This window comes from Phragmites australis, chromosome 1 (assembly GCF_958298935.1).
Source record: "Phragmites australis chromosome 1, lpPhrAust1.1, whole genome shotgun sequence".
NCBI classification, from domain to species: Eukaryota; Viridiplantae; Streptophyta; class Magnoliopsida; order Poales; family Poaceae; genus Phragmites; species Phragmites australis.
Genome location: NC_084921.1, coordinates 46,900,492 through 46,921,080, shown reverse-complemented (window position 1 = coordinate 46,921,080; position 20,589 = coordinate 46,900,492). Strand labels below are relative to the sequence as shown.

The 20,589-nt window shown below is 47.4% G+C and overlaps 2 protein-coding genes and 1 pseudogene across 2 annotated transcripts; 1 reads left to right on the top strand and 2 right to left on the bottom strand.

The window, feature by feature from the left end:
• Positions 1-2,774: 2,774 nt before the first annotated feature.
• Positions 2,775-8,344, bottom strand: LOC133885442 (cation/H(+) antiporter 15-like). The gene is made up of 5 exons (XM_062325162.1): positions 8,316-8,344; positions 5,833-6,226; positions 4,763-5,761; positions 3,837-4,248; positions 2,775-3,730 (listed from the first exon to the last, which is right to left on the bottom strand). The coding sequence occupies exons 1-5, from the start codon at positions 8,342-8,344 to the stop codon at positions 2,775-2,777; spliced, it is 2,790 nt and encodes a 929-aa protein (XP_062181146.1).
• A 3,108-nt stretch (positions 8,345-11,452) lies between these two features.
• Positions 11,453-15,570, top strand: LOC133885434 (uncharacterized; annotated as a pseudogene).
• Positions 15,571-16,988: 1,418 nt separating this feature from the next.
• Positions 16,989-18,897, bottom strand: LOC133890171 (L-ascorbate oxidase homolog). The gene is made up of 3 exons (XM_062330632.1): positions 18,650-18,897; positions 17,413-18,516; positions 16,989-17,327 (listed from the first exon to the last, which is right to left on the bottom strand). The coding sequence occupies exons 1-3, from the start codon at positions 18,892-18,894 to the stop codon at positions 17,024-17,026; spliced, it is 1,653 nt and encodes a 550-aa protein (XP_062186616.1). The 5' UTR covers positions 18,895-18,897; the 3' UTR covers positions 16,989-17,023.
• Between the last annotated feature and the right edge of the window lie 1,692 nt (positions 18,898-20,589).

Below are 20,589 nucleotides of genomic sequence, written 5' to 3'. Positions count from 1 at the left end.
GTGACTAGATCTGCCCTTCGAAACGCACAGATAACAGCAGATTTCAAGTTACTGAATCTTGACAAATTGGTTCGACTACCAAATCAAGGAATACCTCTTGTATCAAACATTGTAACTCCGCAAGATTGTTGTCAGACTTCGATTTTAGATTTCACTATACCTTTGTATCAGTCTTTAAATTAGTAACTGGTACGCATAGAATACAGTAAAATAACATCAAATTTGGATAACAGTAGATTTCAAGTTACTGAATCTTGAAATTTTGGTTCTACTACCAAATCAATGAATACCTCTTGTATCAAACATTGTAACTCTGCACGATTGTTGTTGGATTCGGATTTTAGGTTTTACTGTATCTCTTATATCAGTTCCTAAATTAGTAGATGGTACGCATATAGTACAACGGTCTTATACCTGGGATGCAATACATGTAACAAAACAACCTTAGTTTTTTATTCATCATATCCATCCTGAGTGAACTAAAACTTCAACTCTTCATCCGAATGCAGCAAGACTTAGTTAAAAAAAGTACTTAGAGGGTTTTGTATCAAACAAGGATTCAAGCTATACGGCTATAGTTTGAGCATAAAATCAGTTTTATATGCAAGATGAATTAGATGTAACCCATAATTCAAAGTGGTTAAATAAAATTAGTTAATCGTTATTAAGGGGTTTGTCGACCCTAGGAGAATTATTTGTTCCCCGAGCTATTCATTTCCCACCGTTCCTACCTTTTAAGCTGGTCGACACATAATGCTAACTAGTTCAACGGCTCCACGCTGGTGTTCTTTCAAAACACGGGCTCACGCAACCTACTCACACGTTAAAAGATGGGTACACACATCCAAATTAAGCTAACTATTGTGTGGCCATAACTTGATATGTCCATGGCTGCGGACACCTCCGGCAAAGCCATATCGCTTCTCTCTTTATTTCTTCTCCGCAGCCTGTACGCGAATGCGAGATGCAATTGCCTGCGTTGCTACGCGCATGCGCGGCCTCCCTGCCCGTGCCGCCGCTTCGCTTGCCAAGTACCCACGTAACGCTTGACCGCACACGCGCCTGCCACTGAAACGTTAAGCTTGGCTGGCACCGCCTATACCCATCGCGGTGCGCACAGCGCCACAGCCCCGGCGGCGTCACTGACCTACAATGGAAACTGCTAATCAATATCGTATGGTATATGGAAATATGGATTTTGTATGTGCTTGGAGTTGCATCTTTTTCAAAAGAAGAATAATATATGTTTTGTATTGCTAAAAAAAAACTCTAATCGATCTAGATCGTTATAATCTGAATCTATAAGGATCAATGGTATAGATCATACTCTTTGTCTGTCGATTAACGTGGTAATTTATAAAACTTGAGAACAAGGAGGTGGCTTTTTTAACTTTGTTTTACCAAGAAAATAGGTAAAGCTTTCTCCATCAGAAAAAAGGACTTGAGAAGTGACTCATTTTAACTTTGTTTTACTAAGCTAATAGATAAAGCTTCCTCCATCTGGAAAAATAGATGGGCCTAATAGCTGTGTAAGAACGACAGTCCCTACCAAAATAGCGTGATTCTGGGGACGAAACAGAGTGGCAGCGGCAAAGCGTCGCCGGGCTCCCAGGCTCACAGTCCCTACCAAAATAGCCCAATAGATGCTGAGCCAGCAAGAGAGGAAGGCCATCTGAGTGGGTCGGCCACGAGTTTCACTAATCAATTGCCCAACGATATAGCTCCCATTGGTTCTCTCTGGAAAAAGCTCCATCTCTACTTGAGCAAAAAGTTTCTTTTTTATGGATTTGCATCATGGAATTTCATGACATTTTGAGCAGATCAAACCATGAGGTTATGGTCGAACCTCTGCGGTACCATGCGCGCATAATGTTGCAAAGTCGAGGAACTCACATCTCTCATTGACCTTATTACGTTCCTATCGAAAGAGCAATATCTCGCATGGGTGATTGGGAACCGGCTTTTGGTGGGGTAGTGGGGTTGTCTTCACGTATCATGGTTTAAATAATGGTGCCACCGGTGGTGAAGCTAGAGCGAAATAGGGGGTGTAGAATCTTATCTACATATAGTTTTACGCTCGATATCAACATGTGTGACCTGCTGTGAGTGTAGAAGTTTGAGCTGTGGAGGATGCGATAAAGGTAAAATTCTGAGTGTTAGCATTGATTTTTGATTTTTGTGTGAGTGCATCTCCAGCTCTCCATGTACCTTTGCCCCTGAGTGCCACTTTATTTATACAAACACGAGTATAGTGTGCTCTTGATGGTGCATATGTGGTGTGAGTATAGTGTGTGTTTGCACAAACTATTTTTTCCTCTCTTTTTTCGTGGATCATCTGCGTAAAACCATCTAGCTACCTCCTAGTCACTGATGCGAGTTTCATTCTTTTTATCCCGATTGCAAGGAAGACGCACACACCGACCGTGCACGAAACATGATCATTAACGGGGAAATTTATTGTTCCTACACACTGATTTGATCTAAAAAATTCTATCAGAAGGCTTTGTAGTTCTCAAATAATGAATAATCTGACTGATTTATTTGGTTCAGAACTTGATCACTGTGAAAACTGATAAGCAGAAGCTAGCTGATCAGTAAACAATGCCCATCCGGTCACGTTTCATGGCAGGGCAACAAGCAGCTACAAAAGCCGTTACGCACTAGCCATAACGTGTCCGATCGAAAATACAGCAGTGTACACTACAGAAACCGTAAGCCCCCTGAATCAAAATGGCGAAGTACCTACATGCCTTAAAGCTAGGAACGTACAATCCTCAGAAGCCCACGGTGCCAGAGCCAGACCACCTTTTATTGGCCGCCGATGACGCCGCGCTCGTCCGGTACGCCCCGGACGCCGCCGACGGCCGCTGGTTGGCGTTGCTCACGTACTGGAGCACCGGGTCGCTGCTCGCGGCCGGCGCAGGGGCGGCGGGTGTCGGCGCCCCGGCCACCACGTACTGCTGCACCACCAGCACCGACACTGTCATCGAGAAGTCGGACGACACGAGCATGTCCCCTATGGGGCCCAGCTCCGGGTTCTCCATCCACTCCTCCAGCGCCGACGTCATCGGCGACCCGGCCTCGCCGGGGCGCCTCCCGACGATGTACAGCTCGTGCAGGTTGCTGTCAATGGTCCGGATGGCCGTCACCGTCTCCTCGCTGTTGGCCACCACCTTGAGGGAGTACGAGATGCCGTCGTTGCCGTGGTTACGCGCCCGGAACTCGTTGAGGTAATCCTCGTCCATCTCCAGTTCGCTCTTGCCCTCTGGGTTGATGGTGATCGCGCGCGAGTCCGTGTCGGACGCGGCCGACGACCGGTAGGTCGTGCTGGATGCGGAACGCACCTTGTAGTCCGGCGGGAGGAACCGTACGACGGTGAGGGTGACGCCGGGGTGCTCGACCATGCGCCACGCGTAGGCGAGCGCCTCGCGGTCGTCGGGCCCGCCGAAGAAGAAGAGCGCCACGCGGTGCTCGGAGGCCATGCGCGCCGCGGCGGCGCTGAGGCCGCGGTCGACGAGGATGGCGACGGAGCACGGGGAGGTGGAGAGGAGGCTCTCGTTAAACCCACGGATGTTCGGGTTGATCGGCTCCATGGCGCCGTCCACCGTCTGTTGTTTGTGGAAGGGGACCACGATGAGCGAGACGTGTTTGTCCTCGGCGAGCACGGACACGTCCTCGTGCATGGTTTGGTACGGCGAGACCGCCGCGAGCGTCTGGATGGAGACGCCACCTGTGTCACACAAACATCGTGCTCTGCATCAGCTTAAACACCAAATATTGTTTTTTGATCCTTGTGAAATTGTGCTAATTTCATGCAAGTGTTCACGCTCACTGACCAGTGTGCCTCTCGTAATTCTCGAAGGCGTTGAAGATATGCTCCGTCACGGCGGGTAGTGAGGACGCCGAGCTGCTCCGGCTCTGCTTTGAGGCAGAGGCGGCAGCTGCGGCGAGCATGTTGGAGGCGCGGCCTGTGAGCTCGACGAGGTGGAGCGCGTAGATGAAGATCGGGGAGCGCTTGTTCGGGTTCGAGAGCTCGAGCAGCGAGAGCACGGACGGCACGTTGCGGGTGGTGTGCACGCAGGCCAGCATGCGGAGCTCGCTGTCATGCCTGATGCGCTGCAGGTTCCGCCGCTTGTACCCGACGAGGCGCCGCGACGGCCGGTACACGCCCGTCACCACCGGCGTCACCAGCGTCGTCATCGCCACCGACACCAGCACCATCACCGCAAACGACTCGTCATCCAACACCTACAACACGCATGGCTTATCGGACAATCTCATTCGTTATGGCTGGCACAGTACTAATAACCAAGAAGTAATAGTAAGGCAGATGCTATTTATCAGACGTCTAAAACCGGCCACTTTCTTAGTCGATGATTATAATCGTATGATTTTTAATCTAATGACTGTCCTCTTTCTTCTTCCTACTGGTGCCTTCTTTTTCCTCCCACATGCCTCGCCCCGCTCCCCCCAGGCACTTCTAGCCCTCTCCGGTGGCGTTCCGCTGGATCCACGTCTATCACCCCCGCAGCGCTAACCACTTTATTTCCACACTCCTCACTGCTAATCCCGCCCACCGCTAATAGCACCGGTATTGCAACCATCAGCTCGCCGCACCGCCGGTCCAGCCGCCGCCGCCATCCTCCCTCTAAATCCAACACCCTGAACCATCCACAAAATACCCCTCTCCCTTAATCCGGCGGCGGTGGCGCCTGAAATCTCGCGCCAAAATGTAGTAAGGGTGAATTAGTAAAGTATTAACCTCTTTGTCTCTTCCAATGTTGAGCACGATCATTTCGACGAGTCCTCTGGTGTTCATGAGGAATCCGAGGGCGATGCCCTCGCGGAACGGCATGGTGTACAGTGCGGCGATGATGATGGTGCCCATGATCTTGGCAAAGCTAGCCATGATGAACACGAGCACGAGTAGGCCGACGGTGATCGGGTCGCGTATTTTCCGGACGTTGGTCCGCAGGCCGCTGATGGCGAAGAAGAGCGGCAGGAGCAGCCCGGTGACGAAGTCCTCGAGCTTCTCGATCAGCGCCACGCCGAGCGGGCCGCTCGGAATGACCAACCCGTAGACGAAGGCGCCGAAGACCGAGTGTATGCCGATTGCATCGGTGCACACGCCGGCAAGCATGACTCCGGTGAGGATGAGGGAGACCTGCATGTCGCTGACGCCCTCACCCTCTGGGATGCGGCGGATGAGCCACCACATGCCGGGCCGCACGGCGTAGAAGCAGAAGAGCACGAAGAGCACCCCGGAGAGTAGCACCCACAGGGAGGACAGCGCCGTGCTGTTCACCTCCGAGATGGCTATGGCGAGCGCGAGCAGGATCCACGCGCACATGTCGTTGACGATGGCGGCGGACATGGCGATCCGGCCGAGCTCCGTATTGAGCAGCTTGATCTCGGCGAGGATGCGGGCGAGCACCGGGAACGCCGTGACTGAGAGCGCGACGCCGAGGAAGAGCAGGAAGGAGGCCTGGTGCACGTTCCGCGACACCTGGTGCCGGAATATGAAGGACGTGGCGATGCCGATGCAGAATGGCAGCGCCATGCCCGCCACTGCGACGGACAACGCCTTCTTCCCCGACCGCCGGATCACGTCGATGTCCATCTCCACGCCGACCATGAAGAGGAAGTATAGGAGACCGAGATGCGCCACCGTCTCCAGCGTTAGCAGGCTGCGATGTGGGAACACCATGGTCGCCCATGTCTCCAGCTGCCCCATCACCGACGGTCCCAGCACCACGCCGGCCTACGTACACGAAGCAGCTCAGGACGCTAGCTGCAGGGGCAATACGTACACGAAGCAGAGTGCGCACGTACGAGGATCTCAGCGATGACGCGGGGCTGGCGGAAGGGCTTGAGGAGGAGGACGAGGAGGCGGGTGGTGACGACGATGACGGCCATCTGGAGGATGAAGAGCGGGAGGGAGAACTCGAGCGGGTTGACGCCCTGCCAGATGCCGTTGGTGGTGATCATCATGGGCGAGTAGCACACCACCGTGCTGGACGCCTTGGGCCGCGTCACGTTGCTGATCTGCGCCGTCACGTTCATCGGAAGCCCGTCGGACATCCCGGTCGCGGTCGGCATGGCGTCCATCCTGGCGCATGGCACGGCGAACGGAGCCCTCTCGCCGGTCACCGGAGCGCCCTGGTCGATCTGTTGTTTCTGTGCGTCGCTAGTTCCGTTGCAGGGAGGCTCGAGGCGCACTTCGACGCTTACAGACGGTGGGAGGAATGGGTCAAACGGGAGAAACAGAGGCACGGAGCGCTTGCGACGTTCTAGTGTCGCTTGACCGGTTGCCCGGGGAATTTGGGAGTCCTAGAGCGTGTCTGATCCTGATTGGTCGGCAGGTTCTGGAAATTGTTTTCGCAGGCCAACATGGGCTGCATGAAGCGGCAAAGCTTTTGCCAACAAAGGACCGACCCTGGTAGCCCGTGACCCAGATTTGAGGACACAGCCCAGTGTCACCAGCAAAGAATTTATGCGACGGTCCAAGATTGTGTACAATAAAATTTGTTTTTTATTATAGTATCTATCATATTTTTGGCTGAAAATTATGTATAATAAAATTTGTCTTTTTAGTTCTTATTGTATAGATTATATTTTTGGCTGAAATATTTTTGAGAGATAGATCATACTATCCTCTGCATCACTATTTTTTTTTCAGAATTTTCATGACTATTTTGATATTATTTTGAATTTTAAGAGCAATAGACCATTGTGTTTTTTTATTTTTTAGCACGTCCTCTGTTGAAAGAGAGACGTGTTAATTTTATTAAACCTATCATAACCTGTTGGAAGGGCAATATGCTTCTAACATAAGTAATATATTTTTGTAATTTTTTCAAACAGATATTTAATTTTTCATTTTTAATTTTCGAAATATAAAAATAAGAAATCTCCGCAGATCCCTGCTACAAGGTCTGAACGTACTACGTTCTTGGTGGCCAAACCGGAGTTAAAGGCAGCCCACGGTGTCTGTACTTTTTCTGGCCGCCTGCGATGAAGGGCATGTTTGGAAGTCTAGTTTTTAGTCTAAAATCCATGTAAGCTATAGGTCTTAAAAAAATTTCAGACTAAACTAGAAATTAGTGTTTCGAAGTCTGGTCAGCACGTTTCTTTTACCATCGCTTTTAGTCTAATCTGTTAGATGGAAAAAATCGTATTGTGAGATTTGGAAAAAAAAAACACGATAAGTATCAGGTTCGCTCCCATACTCGGTGCCCTTAGCGGCAACTCGCTCCTGTGCTTGGTGCCTTTGGCGGTGACCGAACCTTCACGACGGTAACCTCTCCTTTCCTCCAGTTTTGAGCTCCAATTGGATGCTCACTTCTGAAATTTCAGTGCTTATGCAATGCTTGTTCTTGAATCTTGATGTGATGCAATGGTAAGCAAATACCCTGTACAGCTCTTTTTCAGTTATCCAAACAAAGATTACAGGGGAGAAAAAATACCTTACATTCTAGGTGTTTGCTTGTGCACAAGAAAATACAGGTGTAACACAGTTACATGGAAAAGGGATTACAGGACTTCTAAATAGGGCAGAAACGTTCTGAAACCAGCGTTTGGGCTATCAACCGCAGGTGTCCGCTCTCGGTCCAGGCTTAGACAGTTCCTGCCATCGTCGATGCGAAGGTCGGAACCCGTCACAAGTCACAACCCGTGGACTTTCGGTCTCTGCCAAGTGCCGACCGACGCTCTCTCCTGTCTGACGGGACGCTCCCGCCGCTACCACCGTACCAGCACCCGTCCTCCCACATGTGTATCTTAGTTTTTTTAGTGAAAGCATTGACGATTTTTTATGAATGAAGAAAATTGATTTAATTTATAAGTGAAATCGGGTTCGAAAATCTCATAAATATGCGATTTTTTTAAAAAAATATATAGACAAACTCGAGACAAAAATACAACTTCAAATCAAAACAGACGCTCATACCAGAAGGCACAACCAGATAAACCGACAAGTCTAACCCAACTCAACTCGTACGCTAAACAACCAAACGACTATCTTCCTCATAACTCAGTCAGTGGAGCTTTGCTCCCATGTCATCACAACTCAGCCAGTGGAGCCCCGCTCCCACACTGCTACAACATAACTCGGTCAACGGAGCCTTACTCCAACGTTGCACCTCTCTGTCACACAAGTCAACATCACGTCGTTTTGGAGGAGTGCACATTATCATAAATTGTTGCCGAGAAACGTCCAAACCAGTGAAGAGCCATTGTGAATCGAGGACATAGAAGTAAACCTACAGAAGAACTCGATGACTCAAAGTACATCTAGTGCCAAAGCCGAAACCGACCACACCGTCACAAAGTCGATGACCACCATGGCGCGAGAACTGGATCTTTAAAGCGACGCCCCCAAGGAGGACGCGACATCGAGTCATCGTCGTTGCTCATCTGATTGCCCGAACAAGGGTTTCACCTAGAAACTCCAGGGGATGAGAATGTGGAGACGCCCTGACAACGCCTCTAAGGAGGAGAACGGCGTCCGATGGCGTCGCCTTCATCAATGCCGGCCAAAAAACAAGGCAAGACTTTTGCCAGCGGCTCCCACATCCCGTCCCACGCGCACGGCCAACCCACGCAAAGGCCACGCCGCCTCCTCGCAGCCACGCCATCCCACGACAACCCAACCCCAAGAAGCTCCACATGGGTCCAACCTGCAGAAGAGGAGGAGGTCGGACAAGAGGAGGAGCAACACCAACACTATGGAGCTGAGACTAGCACAGTGCTACCTACACTGAATGCTACTTAGAGCAGTGGAAGGAGCTGTGACCACCGCCGATAGCGCCACACAAGTGGACCTGCCCTAGGCAACCGGTCAACGCCCATCAGAACCAGCACCAACGCCAGAGCACACCACGGTTGGCCATGTGAGTGGCCGTGCTACAGGGCAGCGGGTGCTGGCAATGCTATTGGGCGGCTAGCTGTGCCGCTAGGTGTCATAATGTTAGATGCCGTATTCTAAAAATCTTTCTAAATAGTATTTTATAAAATTTACTTTTCATTAATTTCTCTTGACTCGCCTAGAACTTCTCCTGCAATCTTTGATTTACTGTCCCTTCTATCATTGCAGCAAACAAAGGCTACCTCACGGCCGCAGCGCTCTGCACAGCGCCCTAGCTCCAAGGGAACAAAGTTCCGAAAGCCAAGAGAAAAAAAGAAGCAGGCTATGGATCTGGCCTTCTACCATTGCAGCGATCTGGCCTTCTTCAAGATTCACCATTTGTAAGTAAAATCCTACCTAAATCCACTACTAATTTTCATTTTATTAAGTCCTCTTCCGAAATAAAATACCCTATACCGCTTTCTCCGACGATTTCTTTGCCAAACTCAGATACTAGCTTCGCAACGTAGCCGTTCGCCGAAACCCCGCCTGCTCCAGCGATCAAGCGTGGCGGGGGAGAGAGAGAGAAAGAGAGAGAGATAAGGAGGGAGAGAGAAGCCGTTCGCCCCGAGATCCCACCTGCTCCAGCGGTCAAGCGTAACAGGGGCAAAAGGAAGAGAGAGAGCTTGATCTGGCACTGGGAAAGTAAAGATGAGGCAATGGTTGCCTCTGTTTTTTCTCCCACTAGATTTTTAAACTGAGCTCGGTGTTAGGTGAAAACCGGTCTACAAATACATCTTACTTCCATGAAAAAAAAAAGAAAAAACATTGAACCCCTTCTTACCACTGTACTATTCATCAGTCATCCTCATGATAGCCGAGCCTATGAGAATTTATTTGTCATGCAGCATAGCAAGGGGCCTATAGTTTGACTATATGTCTCTAATTATTCATATACCTATTAAATCTATAATAGCACCTAGAGCTGATCACAGATTGTATTTAGTTTTCATCAATCACCATCAGGATTAGCTGAAACTATGCTCCGAGTATAGGTTCCTGATTTCACCAAAGACAAAATAAAAGATCATATTACCACTATGATATTACTAAATAGAATTTAGCTTAGAGACACCAAGGACTTTAATCTTAATTTCCATTTGTTGTCTATGTTTGTACCCCCATAGCTGTTATTTCCTAATAAAACACATTTCATTTACTATCTTTGCAGGAGCTCTTCTCCTTATTTGCAACAAAAAACAAAAGGTTGGATAGAAGACAACACACCCCACTCTGTGTTATTTCGTGGAGAACTACGGGGAGCCAGAGGTGGACGCATAGAATATAGGCGTATATTTATACATTGTAGGTTTTAAAGATGTGTAGATGGATATATTGAGTATGATCTGAATTCATATATTATAACTTATATTTAGTGTTGAGGCTAAAAAAATAGGTGCAAGACCTACCTATCACAATCATATAGTATTATTTTTCTTGGCACAGCTCAATTCTCATTACTCATCACGTGTACGGCAACAATGTTTCTAGAGTATACCATGCCTGAACCATGGGAGCAGGTATGCTCACGGGAATTTTCTTGCATAACTGACGCGGACGTACACAATCACTAAGGACGCTAAAGTTTAGATCCCTTGTCGTCGCTGGTCTTGTCTGGTTAGGTAAAAAATCACATATTTAATTGTCTTATTCTCTGTTTGATTATCTGCACTTTTCAGAATTTGCTTCGATAATCCGGATGAGCCAAAACGGCTCTCTGACAACGGGCAAGACTAGACTTGCCGAGCGAGGTGAGACGAGGCTGGACGAACAAGCCAACCAAACACGTCCGAACATGTGGCTGCAACTGTGCAACACTAACATGGTTCTCTGTCTCTCTTGAGTGAGTTCCACTATCCTCTCTTGTGCACAGGATCTGAGTACGAGGTTTGATCGAGCAATCTTGCCACGCCGCTCTCGCTCGACGAGCGAGGCGTGAGTGACGGATCGGAGAAGAAGGCCTCAACGACGAGAGCTAATGACCTGCCGTCGGTGGCAGTTGTGGTAAGAAGACAACCGTCCGTCCATCTCTGGTCTCTCCTTGAACACAAGGCGGACCCATCCTGGAAAACCTTTTTTTAAAAAAAAAACCATAAATCTTCTTTTCTGCTCCCACCTGTGGCGGTGGACAACTGGCCAGAGCCACGGTCCACGCGAGTCCCGTCGTCGCTCCTCGTGCGCGCCACCACCTCTTTTAAATCTCGAGCCTCTCAACTCTCAACGCGAGGCCGAGCCACAACCACTAGGAATCCAAAAACCCACGAAAGCGAAGAGCGCAGAAGCAAGCGACGAAGCCACCTGGCAAATCCCAGCTGAATCTAACCCAGGTGCTGATCCTAAGCGCTTGTCGTAGCTTCTCGTTACTGCAGCGCTGCCGATCTTCGCGGGAGAAGAGAGATTGAGAGACGAGGCGCGTCTCGTAACACGGGTGGGTTGGGAGTGCAGGTTTTCGGGAGGCCTGCTTCGGTGTTGGCGCCTAATCTCGGAGGCCTGTGCTCGTTTCGCTTCTCCGCCCTCTGTTGATCCACTGGAGCGGATGGTGGAGGGATGGATGGGAATTTCGGGCCCCAGGAGCGGATTCTGTGGCCGGCGTCGGTTCTTGCCGGCGTCCTCATGTGCGGCGCTGTAAGCTCCCCTTCCCTTTTCTTGTTTGGCTTGGCTTAGCTCAACTAAAGTTCTCCGCTCGATCTCAGCAATTTGCAACATTGGTTGTGCCTGTTGCTCTTGTGCTGTCTGGGGTCCCTAAACCTGAAATCTTCCAATCTTGGTTGATGAAGAAGAGATTAGCATCATTCTCTTTTTCTAGTAAAGTCAATGTAGATAGTATCAGCGCTGAACCGCTGGTCATTGATGCCTATAGGGCTATAGGTGGATTCCTAAAACAAAACAAAACAAAAATTGCATGTAGGTGTCAGTCGCTGTCTTCTACAATGTGAGACTGGTAATGCTAGGCGCAATACAAATATGTCGACAATTCCACCGTGCTGAACAGATAGCGTCGAATAGTTTTCTAGAAGAGTTCTTTTCGGTTTTAAACAAGATCAGAAACTTCGGCGAAAAATCTCTATATATTTCTTTTTGCGTAATTTAGATTCCTCTAGTTAGTTTAATGTGAGCCGTTAGTTTCAGGGAAAGTTTCCTTATCTGCAGATTTGATGTCAAACCTTATTGTTTTGCACTGCAGACTTCTATAGTCTGCCCTTGTTCTTTTTTTTTCTTTTTTGTCATGGTCTATGTTGGCGCTCACTTAGGATATGATCAAGCCAAACTTTTTTATGACGTCAATTTTGTGCGCAAGGTGGTATATTTCTTAAATTAAACATATGCCCCTATGGGAGTTTTTTTTTCGCATGATCCTACAATAATCACTCAAGGTAATACGTGTCTTTTGATTTATTTAACCAAGGTGAGCATATTTCCCCCCCCACCCCCACCCAAAAAAAGATGAACAATTCCTATAACTTGTTGGGTTTTACATAAAACCAGTTTGACGAAAGTTCCAGGAGGCAGATAAATTCCATGCAATCAGCAAAAAAAGATGAAGATGTATCCCTGAGGCCTTAACTTTGAACATTATTGTCGAAATAGTGTGCTGTGTTTTTTTTAAAACAAATGGCAGGGTGGTAAAATTAAGGAGACCCTTCTTTGCATGAAATGCATCCTTCCTTCTCATCAAATGAGTAGACAAAGAAACAAATGCTATTGGTTATGCGAACAAGGGAGTATGACCTAGTTTACATTCCACGTCTTCAATGTTGACTACTTTTTGGCTCTTATTTATGTCAACTACAATCTTCGAATTTAAACTTTTCTCCAGTTCTGAAGTTCTCAGCTTAAACAAGAGTACATATTGAACCAAATAAATTTATAATACATTGTATCCTGCTACAGACACTATGACTCTCACTGTTTGCCCTTGTAGGTATATGAAATAACTCGAAAGGTTAGCTCCCGATGCTTCATGGGCTACCATAAAGTAAAGTCACATGCAAAAGGTTGAGTGGAACAATAGGTAAGATATACGTGAACACAACTTTTGTTATAGCTACTCTGATTATTCTGTGATTTTATTTTTATTTTGTTTAGTCTGACTATATGATGCCACCCAGGGGCGGATCCAGGGCCCGTGCTGGGGGCTGCAGTACGGGTTCAGCCTAAAAAACTTAAGAGCAAAAGGCCCAGCACCCCATCCTAATATGGACTGGATCCGCCACTGATGCCACCTATAGGGGTTTCTCTACGTTCCATGCATTGGTTGCCGCTGCCATTTCTTTATCCTTTTTCGTGATCTCTGATCTCTTTAATGAAGACGTCCATAATGGCATAATAATTGATAGAAAATCATGGTTATCTGATGCCATGTTTGGGGTAGGCTGTGCATTACAAGTTTTCAACTCCATTCCTCCCTCTACTTGGAGACAGTCATTTTGTTCTGAACATTTTGTTCCTCATATACTGCATATCTTTCAGAACAAACTGAACAAGAAAACGTAAAATGAAATCTTTGGTTTTGTAATATGTTTACAATAAAGTAATTCCTTTACTATGTTGTGCTTCTTTACGCCATGCCCCTTATCATGGGCATGACATACAAATAACAATTGCTATTGCGTCCATATTTGTAGAATACATTGCATTAATTTCCTGCATAATTCGACAGGTCTCGATTGGCCAGACTTGGTGATGATCCTTTGGTATTTTCCTTCTTTAGGTGGAAAGGAGTATGTAAGTATCACACTATTATAACCCACGCTCCAGCTCTTAACAGAATTCATCTGTTGTGGTTTCCTCCAGAGTACACCATGATACTAGATGATGGAGAGTATCATTGTTGTGATCCAATCGTCCATTTTAGTAGGTATTATTGTAATTATCTTGATACCCTTAGGGGTAATTACGTCATTGACTAACCGGACTTCGGACTTTCGCCACCCATCATCGACCGACCGACGGAGGGTGAAAACCCTAATAAATGAAATGAACAGAATAAGTGAAAGTTTATCCAAAGAATAAACTAATATTTTGATCTTCCCTAATTAAACATATAACTTACAAGTTTATCATAATTTTTTTTCCAATCCTACCCTTATGATACCCATGATACTCTTTAATGATACCTATAATACTGATGGGCGATAGAGTATCATTGGACCAATCTAAGCTACCGGATGAAGAAAATAGACGGTATGCACTCATTTAGATGTACTATAAAAGTCCTCTTTTTCTAATATTGGTGTTTCAGCTCTTTCATCATGGACTCTCCCTGTATGCAATTAGTCTTGCTTTGTTGAGTGGCAAAGCACACGTGTATATACTCATGGTCACTGAAGTCACCACTCCCTTTGTGAACCTTAGATGGTAATATCCTTTGTTGTTAACTGTGCTTATTAAGAGCTGATGCTACCATGCATTCTTTCTGAAGTTATAATGATCTGTGGAGGTATTTGGATGTTGCTGGTCTCAGAAGACTTGTAAACTTTACGTATACAATGGACTGGCTCTGTTTGCTGGATGGCTGGTATAGCAGCTGGTCTCACGACTCATAATGCCATATAATTCATGAAGCTTGTCTCTAAAGTCTAAACGTTAGTGCTGTCAGCTGTGTTTACTATGTCCACTGTTTCTGCTGTCTACGCACACCAGATCACAATTTTTTGTGTCTGTTGGTTGTGGGGGGGGGGGGGGGAGGTATTGATCAGATTTAATAAAAAAAAATATGTTCCTTTTTGGTGGAACAGAGACTTTCGTCATTACAAATCAAATGAAATGTCAAATTTGTGCTGGAAGAGCAGCTTCCCTGCTATGCTTCTGAGTTGTTTTGAACCCAGGGGTATACAAACTTATAAGGGCATGTTTGGATTTTTGAAGAGGGGGCTGGTCTAGGAACTTTTAGGATCTAGATCAAATTAATCATAAGGATTTGTATGCTGATCCCCCCCCCCCCCTTCCAAACAAACCCTATCATTTTCTTTCAATGTCCATTTTTGCTCTGGTGATTTGGTGAATATACAATTAACACATCTTTTATTTGCTTGCAGGTTGCTCGGATAATCTTATTCATGTATCTGTTCAGCCATATGTATTTTCATTTTGATCAGGTATGTATGGCATTACCATTTTTTATCCCGAGTGCACATTGTATTACCAAGTTAACCATCAACGGAAACCATTTATTTCTGTAATGTAGAATTTTAGACTTATATTTGTGTGATCAGTATAATTTTTTTATTAAGTTTAAAGGTAGTTCCTCGATACTCTATATTTTTTTTTTGCTGATATTGTGCAACCTCTTCAAAGAGAAAATGTGAAAATCACACTGAAATATCAGGAAGCTGTAGTTGTTTTTGGGTTTGATTCAGACAGTTTGGTTTACGCCACTGAAAAGTTTGCAATTATAGAGTTTTGATTATTGCATCGTTGAAATCGCCCAGACATTTGTTAGTAGCTTCATCTCGTCAAGTTGCTTGGGAGATGCATCGATGGCAATCGCATTGGGATTCTTCTCAGGCGAAGAAGGAGAGGCGTCATTTACAGAAGGGCTGGTGCCCATGGGGCGATATTGCTGTGCAGCGGCATGCTCTTGGGCAAAGAAATGTGAGAGGTTGATGCAGAAGATTGGCGGTGAAAGGATGAAGAATAGCTACAATTCAGATTCGTATGGATAAATAGCTTGAAACTTAACATTTTTTTAAATACTCTTGTTACTGTGGTGCCTTGTTCAACGTGAAAGACAGGATGATGGGGTCGTATGAATCTTTACACGCCCATCCGAGTGCATTAAATGCGCATATACCAGCAGTTCAAATTTCGAATATTTCTTTTTATCTCTACTCTGAGACAGGTGTCGAGAAGTTGAGTTTTCGAACCTTTCTTGAGGCTCGAGTGTGGGCAATGGTAGGACGCTCGATCTAATTGCGTTTCCACTTGATACTCAGAATATGACTTTCCTTGCTTGATTCTTTCTACTACAAACTTGATTCACCTTACTCGACCAAGTTTGGACCTAGCAGTACTCGAACCTCCATGCTGAGCAGAGTTAGGAAAGTACTGTTGAATATCTAATTATGTGGTATATATGTATAAAAAGTATACCGTATATGGACAGGGTACATCATACACATCCTTAACAAATTCGGATATTATAGACCCAAATCTGCGGGACCTGGTATACTCGAGGATTTCAAGAACCTAAACTAAAAAGGTCTCAATCGAGTTAACCGACTCGAAAACGACTAGTATCCAGATGGGATTTGACTGTCTTTCCTTGGCTGATAAGATAAAAGACTCCATATTAACTACTGCTAGACTCAAGACAGCACCAGGATCCTTATATAAGGCAGGGATCTAGATCCCCAGAGGGGGGGGGGACTTAACAGACCAACGCATACGCAACTTGACGCAAGCAGCAACAAGACTATAGCCATCGGAGATACTCGGCGACTTCAAACTTAGAATAGTTTAGATCTGATATGTTCTATTGTAATAGGTCTAGGTACATTATTTGTACTCGAGATAATTCATATGCAGCATCATTCATACATGGCGTAAGGTATTACTCTACATCGGGGACCTGAACTTGTCAAGATCTTGTATCTTGTTTACTACTCGATTCCTGATTCCGAAGGTACCCTAGTTCAATTACGGATATATTGTCGAGAACTAATCTTCGACACTTACATAGTTAAACTAAACCTGAATATAAAATCAAAAGAGAAACACCAAAATTGAATTAGGAGATATATGCATGTACATACATAACAACGAGCAATAAGTTTTAGTTTTGTCTGAAGGACTTATTGGATATATAGATCATCATCAGATAAACTTATATAACTCCTACTACAATGATTCTAGAGGGCTAGCTTCTCGAACTCGTATGCATGCATCCGCAGCCGGCTGATAATCTTTCTCCTCGCGTCGTGTTTCCATCCTGGCACACGACCGGCTAATAATCTTGAGCTCCCTTTTGATTATTCCTCGGAAGCGAAAGTGAAGCGGACGAGAAGAATAAACGGAGGATAGAAAAGGGAACGGGAAAACTCTCTTTCCTCCTTTTGTTTCTCCGTGTAAGCACCGTGCGCGCGCTCGCGGGGCATCGACGTGAAGTGGACCGATGATCTATGCGGGGAGGTAGGACGGCGGCATCGGCAGGCCGACGACGTTGCCGCAGCGGAGGCTGGTCTCGGGCATGTTGTACTCGTCCCTGAGCGACCGCGCCGGAGAGATCACGCTGATGTACAGCTGCTCGCCGAGATAGTGCCTCTCCCAGATGTTGGACCGCACGTTCCACATGCCCGCGTTGTCGAACGTCAGCATCACCGCCGTCCATGACCTCGGGTACACCTGGATCGTGTGCCGGCTCACCGTGTCGAGGAGGTTGTACGTCTTCCGGCTCTGCGGCGTCCACGTCCCCGGCCCCATGCTGCACGTACGGCGCACCCATGCATCGGTCAGAGATCAAACGCTACCTAGCTTGCCGTGTTGAGCCTTTGCATCGGAGCACTTACCCAGCGGCGAAGAAGGCGTAGCCATCGATGTGGAAGCTGTCGATGCTCTTCTCGGGGTTCTCGAAGACCACCTCGATGAATGTACGGAACTCGGCGCTGACGACGTTGGGGGCGAGCTTGATGGGTGTGCTCGAGGCGGGCGGAACGTCGCCGATGAGGTTGTACTGGAACACCCCGGCGGTGGCGTTGAAGTACTCGGCGAGCTTGAGGGGCGTGTCGGCGTCGACGTGCGACACGCCGTTGAAGGCATACCGTTCCTTGCCGTTGACCTTGCCGCGGCTCGTCGAGAGCTTGATGGTGCGTGTGATGTTGATCTGGCCGTAGTGGTACGATCCCTGCGGGTTGGGCCGCGCCGCACTCGCTGTCAGGTTCCAACGGAAGGACCTCCACTGGTTGATCGACCAGGCCCACCCGCTCGGGCTCTCCGGCAGCTTGGGCGACGGCGGGGTGTTGGAGCCGGCGTAGCGCATCACGGCGGTGATGGTGCTGACCTCCTTGATGAACCGGGTGGACACCACCAGGAAGTAATCGCCGGGTTTCTGGTCGGCGGTGACGAGGAAGGACAGGCACTGGCCGATGTGGACGTCGAGCGAGTCGTAGGTGTTCTGCACGGTGTGGGAGCCCTCCATCTCGACGAGCTTGAGAATGTGGCTCTGGATGCGGATGTTGAGGGACGCCTTGATGCCGACGTTGCAGACGCGGAAGCGGTAGGTCTTGCCGGTCTCCACGTTGTACATGGGCGGGTTCGAGGCGTCCTTCTCGTTCTTGCCGTTGATGATGAGGCCGGCGGGGCGGCCGATGCTCTTGCCGGAGTCGAGATTCTTGGCAAGGACGGCGTGGTCCTTGGTGTACCAGTCGCCGACGAGGACAGGGAAGTCGTCGGCCGGACGGTCGAAGGGGACGGGGATCAGGTCACGGCTGTGCACGCTGATGAGCCCGTAGCCTCCCGCCGAGCGCTGCATGCCGATGCTGGGGAAGTAGAAGAAGCTGCCAATCTGGTCCTTGGGCTGCCAGTGGTACGTGAAGTTGGTGTTCGGCTGGATCGGGCACATGGTGCCCGGCATGCCGTCCTGCCACGAGTTCTTCCTCTGCTGGATTCCGTGCCTGCAATGTATACGCATGCCATCGATCGACGCAGAACGGTCATCGAATCCAACGAACAACAACGTCCCCGTTCAACTATCTCTTGTTGTCTCATGTACGCGCATGCAGGCACGAGAACTGAATGATCACGTACCAGGTGAAGAGGAGCGGATGGTCGAGCATGTTGAAGACATTGATGACGATGTTGTTGTTGGAGGTGCAGTTGATGGTGGGGCCCGGGAACATGTTGTTGATGAGGATGACCTTCTGGGGCGCCCCCATAATGGTCTTCGTCCCGTATGTCACCTTCCACTCGAAGAAATGGTACGGGTCCTCGGCGCACACCACGGCGACGAGCGCCAGCACGAGCAGCGCGGCGGCGGCGCCGCGCATCGTCATGGGTCGGACCATACCTCTCGTTCGCGTTGCGGGGCCTCTCCTGTCCGCGCGCCCTCCGGATGGCAGCAGTCAAGTGATGGTGGTGTGCTTTCGATCCGGCCGGTGGCGGGAGCGGGCAGAATGAGTGGGGACGTGAAGGCGGGAGCCGAAGGCTTATATGAGTCGAGTGGCCATTGGAAGGAGCGGTGCGCGCGCTGTCCGTGGCGCGGCGGTTTGCTCCCAACGGCAAATGCCAAGCCCGGCTTTCCCGCGCATCCGCTCGATCCGGCACCGCCTCTACCGGTCGTTCAATTCTTGACCCGTTCTTGCATGCCTCGGTGCGGTGCGGTGATGTGACCTGGGACCCTGTGTCCTGTCGTGTTGATCGCCATGCGGCCATACAGGTCAGGGGTGGTCGTTATCTCAAGTACCGATCACCCCAAGCCTGGAATTGCCATCAGGCCCGTACGGGAGGCATGTGCAGGATATGCTTCTGTACAGGGGGTCTAATTTTTTTAAGTAGTATACTTAATAGTCTAACCATCAAATTAGATGAGTAATCTATTGCATTAGCAATAAAAAAATGTAATGTATTATCTCCTAGAAGTTGTGCGTGATATCCGTCGGGGCCTGAGGATTGCACAACGGTGAGAGTAGAAAACAAAAGTGTTACAGTGCAATAGAACGCTAGGGAGACCTAGAAGTGCATCTCTAGAGAGAAGGATGAGATAATCACCTTACCACGGACTGGATGCGGACAAACAAAATCATTTTGTGCTGTATGAGTAAGATAGTATCTCTTCAACTTGGAGCTATCAACAAATTTTTAAAAGATAAAGCAACCAAGTGAATAGGATTTGAATTGTGATTTGTGACATCAAACGTACATGCTAAGGATATACATAACAACGACTGAGATCATCTGCATTGGAGAAGCCAATGCAGAGAAGCTACAGTCCTCTGCATTAAGGTGAACGTGCACCGTCCGATAAAAAACGGAGAGCCCAGATCTGTAGCTATAGTAACATGTGAACAGTAAAATGAGGCGCTACAGTATGGCGCATCACTGTTATTACAGTACTTACTACAGTAATATTAATTAATTAATGCAGACTATTGTAGCGGTGAACTTATTATACTGTTTATACAGTGATTCTCTACATTAATCGTAATTAAGACAGAGGATCCAGATCCACATAACAAAGGTGTTTTTCTGTTTCTTAACATACCATTTTCTTATTTTGACAAGAGATATTTTTCAGTTTTTTAATAAGTATTTTTTTTATTTTATAACTTGTGTTCTCCGACTTTTCTGATTTATAATGTTTGGTTTTCTATTTTATAATAAGGATTTTTTGGTTACAATATGAAAATTTTATGGGTTTCCCACCCACAGATTTGTTTGGTCACTCCAACATAAGTTTCCTGTTTTTTAATTGTGTTTTCCTGTTATTTAATGTGTCTTTTTTCTATTTTATAATGTGTGTTTTTTCTGTTTTTCCCACCCGCGAGCCTGTTGGGACACTTTGACAAATTGAATTGGTTCGGACATGGACGCGTCGAATATTATTTAAGGTGTAATGCGCTAAATAGGGTAGACACACACACACACACACACACACACATATATATATATATATATATATATATATATATATATATATATATATATATATATATATAGGAAAACTAGTATGTACTCCTGGGTGTATGTAC

Coding starts and splice junctions, on each gene's coding strand:
- LOC133885442 (XM_062325162.1), bottom strand. CDS start 8,344: ATGGTGGTCATCGACTTTGTGACGGTGTG. Junction 6,227..8,315: donor ATCGACTTTGTGACGGTGTG/GTCGGTTTCGGC, acceptor ACCGTCTGTAAG/CGTCGAAGTGCGCCTCGAGC. Junction 3,731..3,836: donor GAATTACGAGAGGCACACTG/GTCAGTGAGCGT, acceptor TGTGTGACACAG/GTGGCGTCTCCATCCAGACG.
- LOC133890171 (XM_062330632.1), bottom strand. CDS start 18,894: ATGACGATGCGCGGCGCCGCCGCCGCGCTGCTCGTGCTGGCGCTCGTC. Junction 18,517..18,649: donor CATCCGCTCCTCTTCACCTG/GTACGTGATCAT, acceptor TATACATTGCAG/GCACGGAATCCAGCAGAGGA. Junction 17,328..17,412: donor TACGCCTTCTTCGCCGCTGG/GTAAGTGCTCCG, acceptor CCGTACGTGCAG/CATGGGGCCGGGGACGTGGA.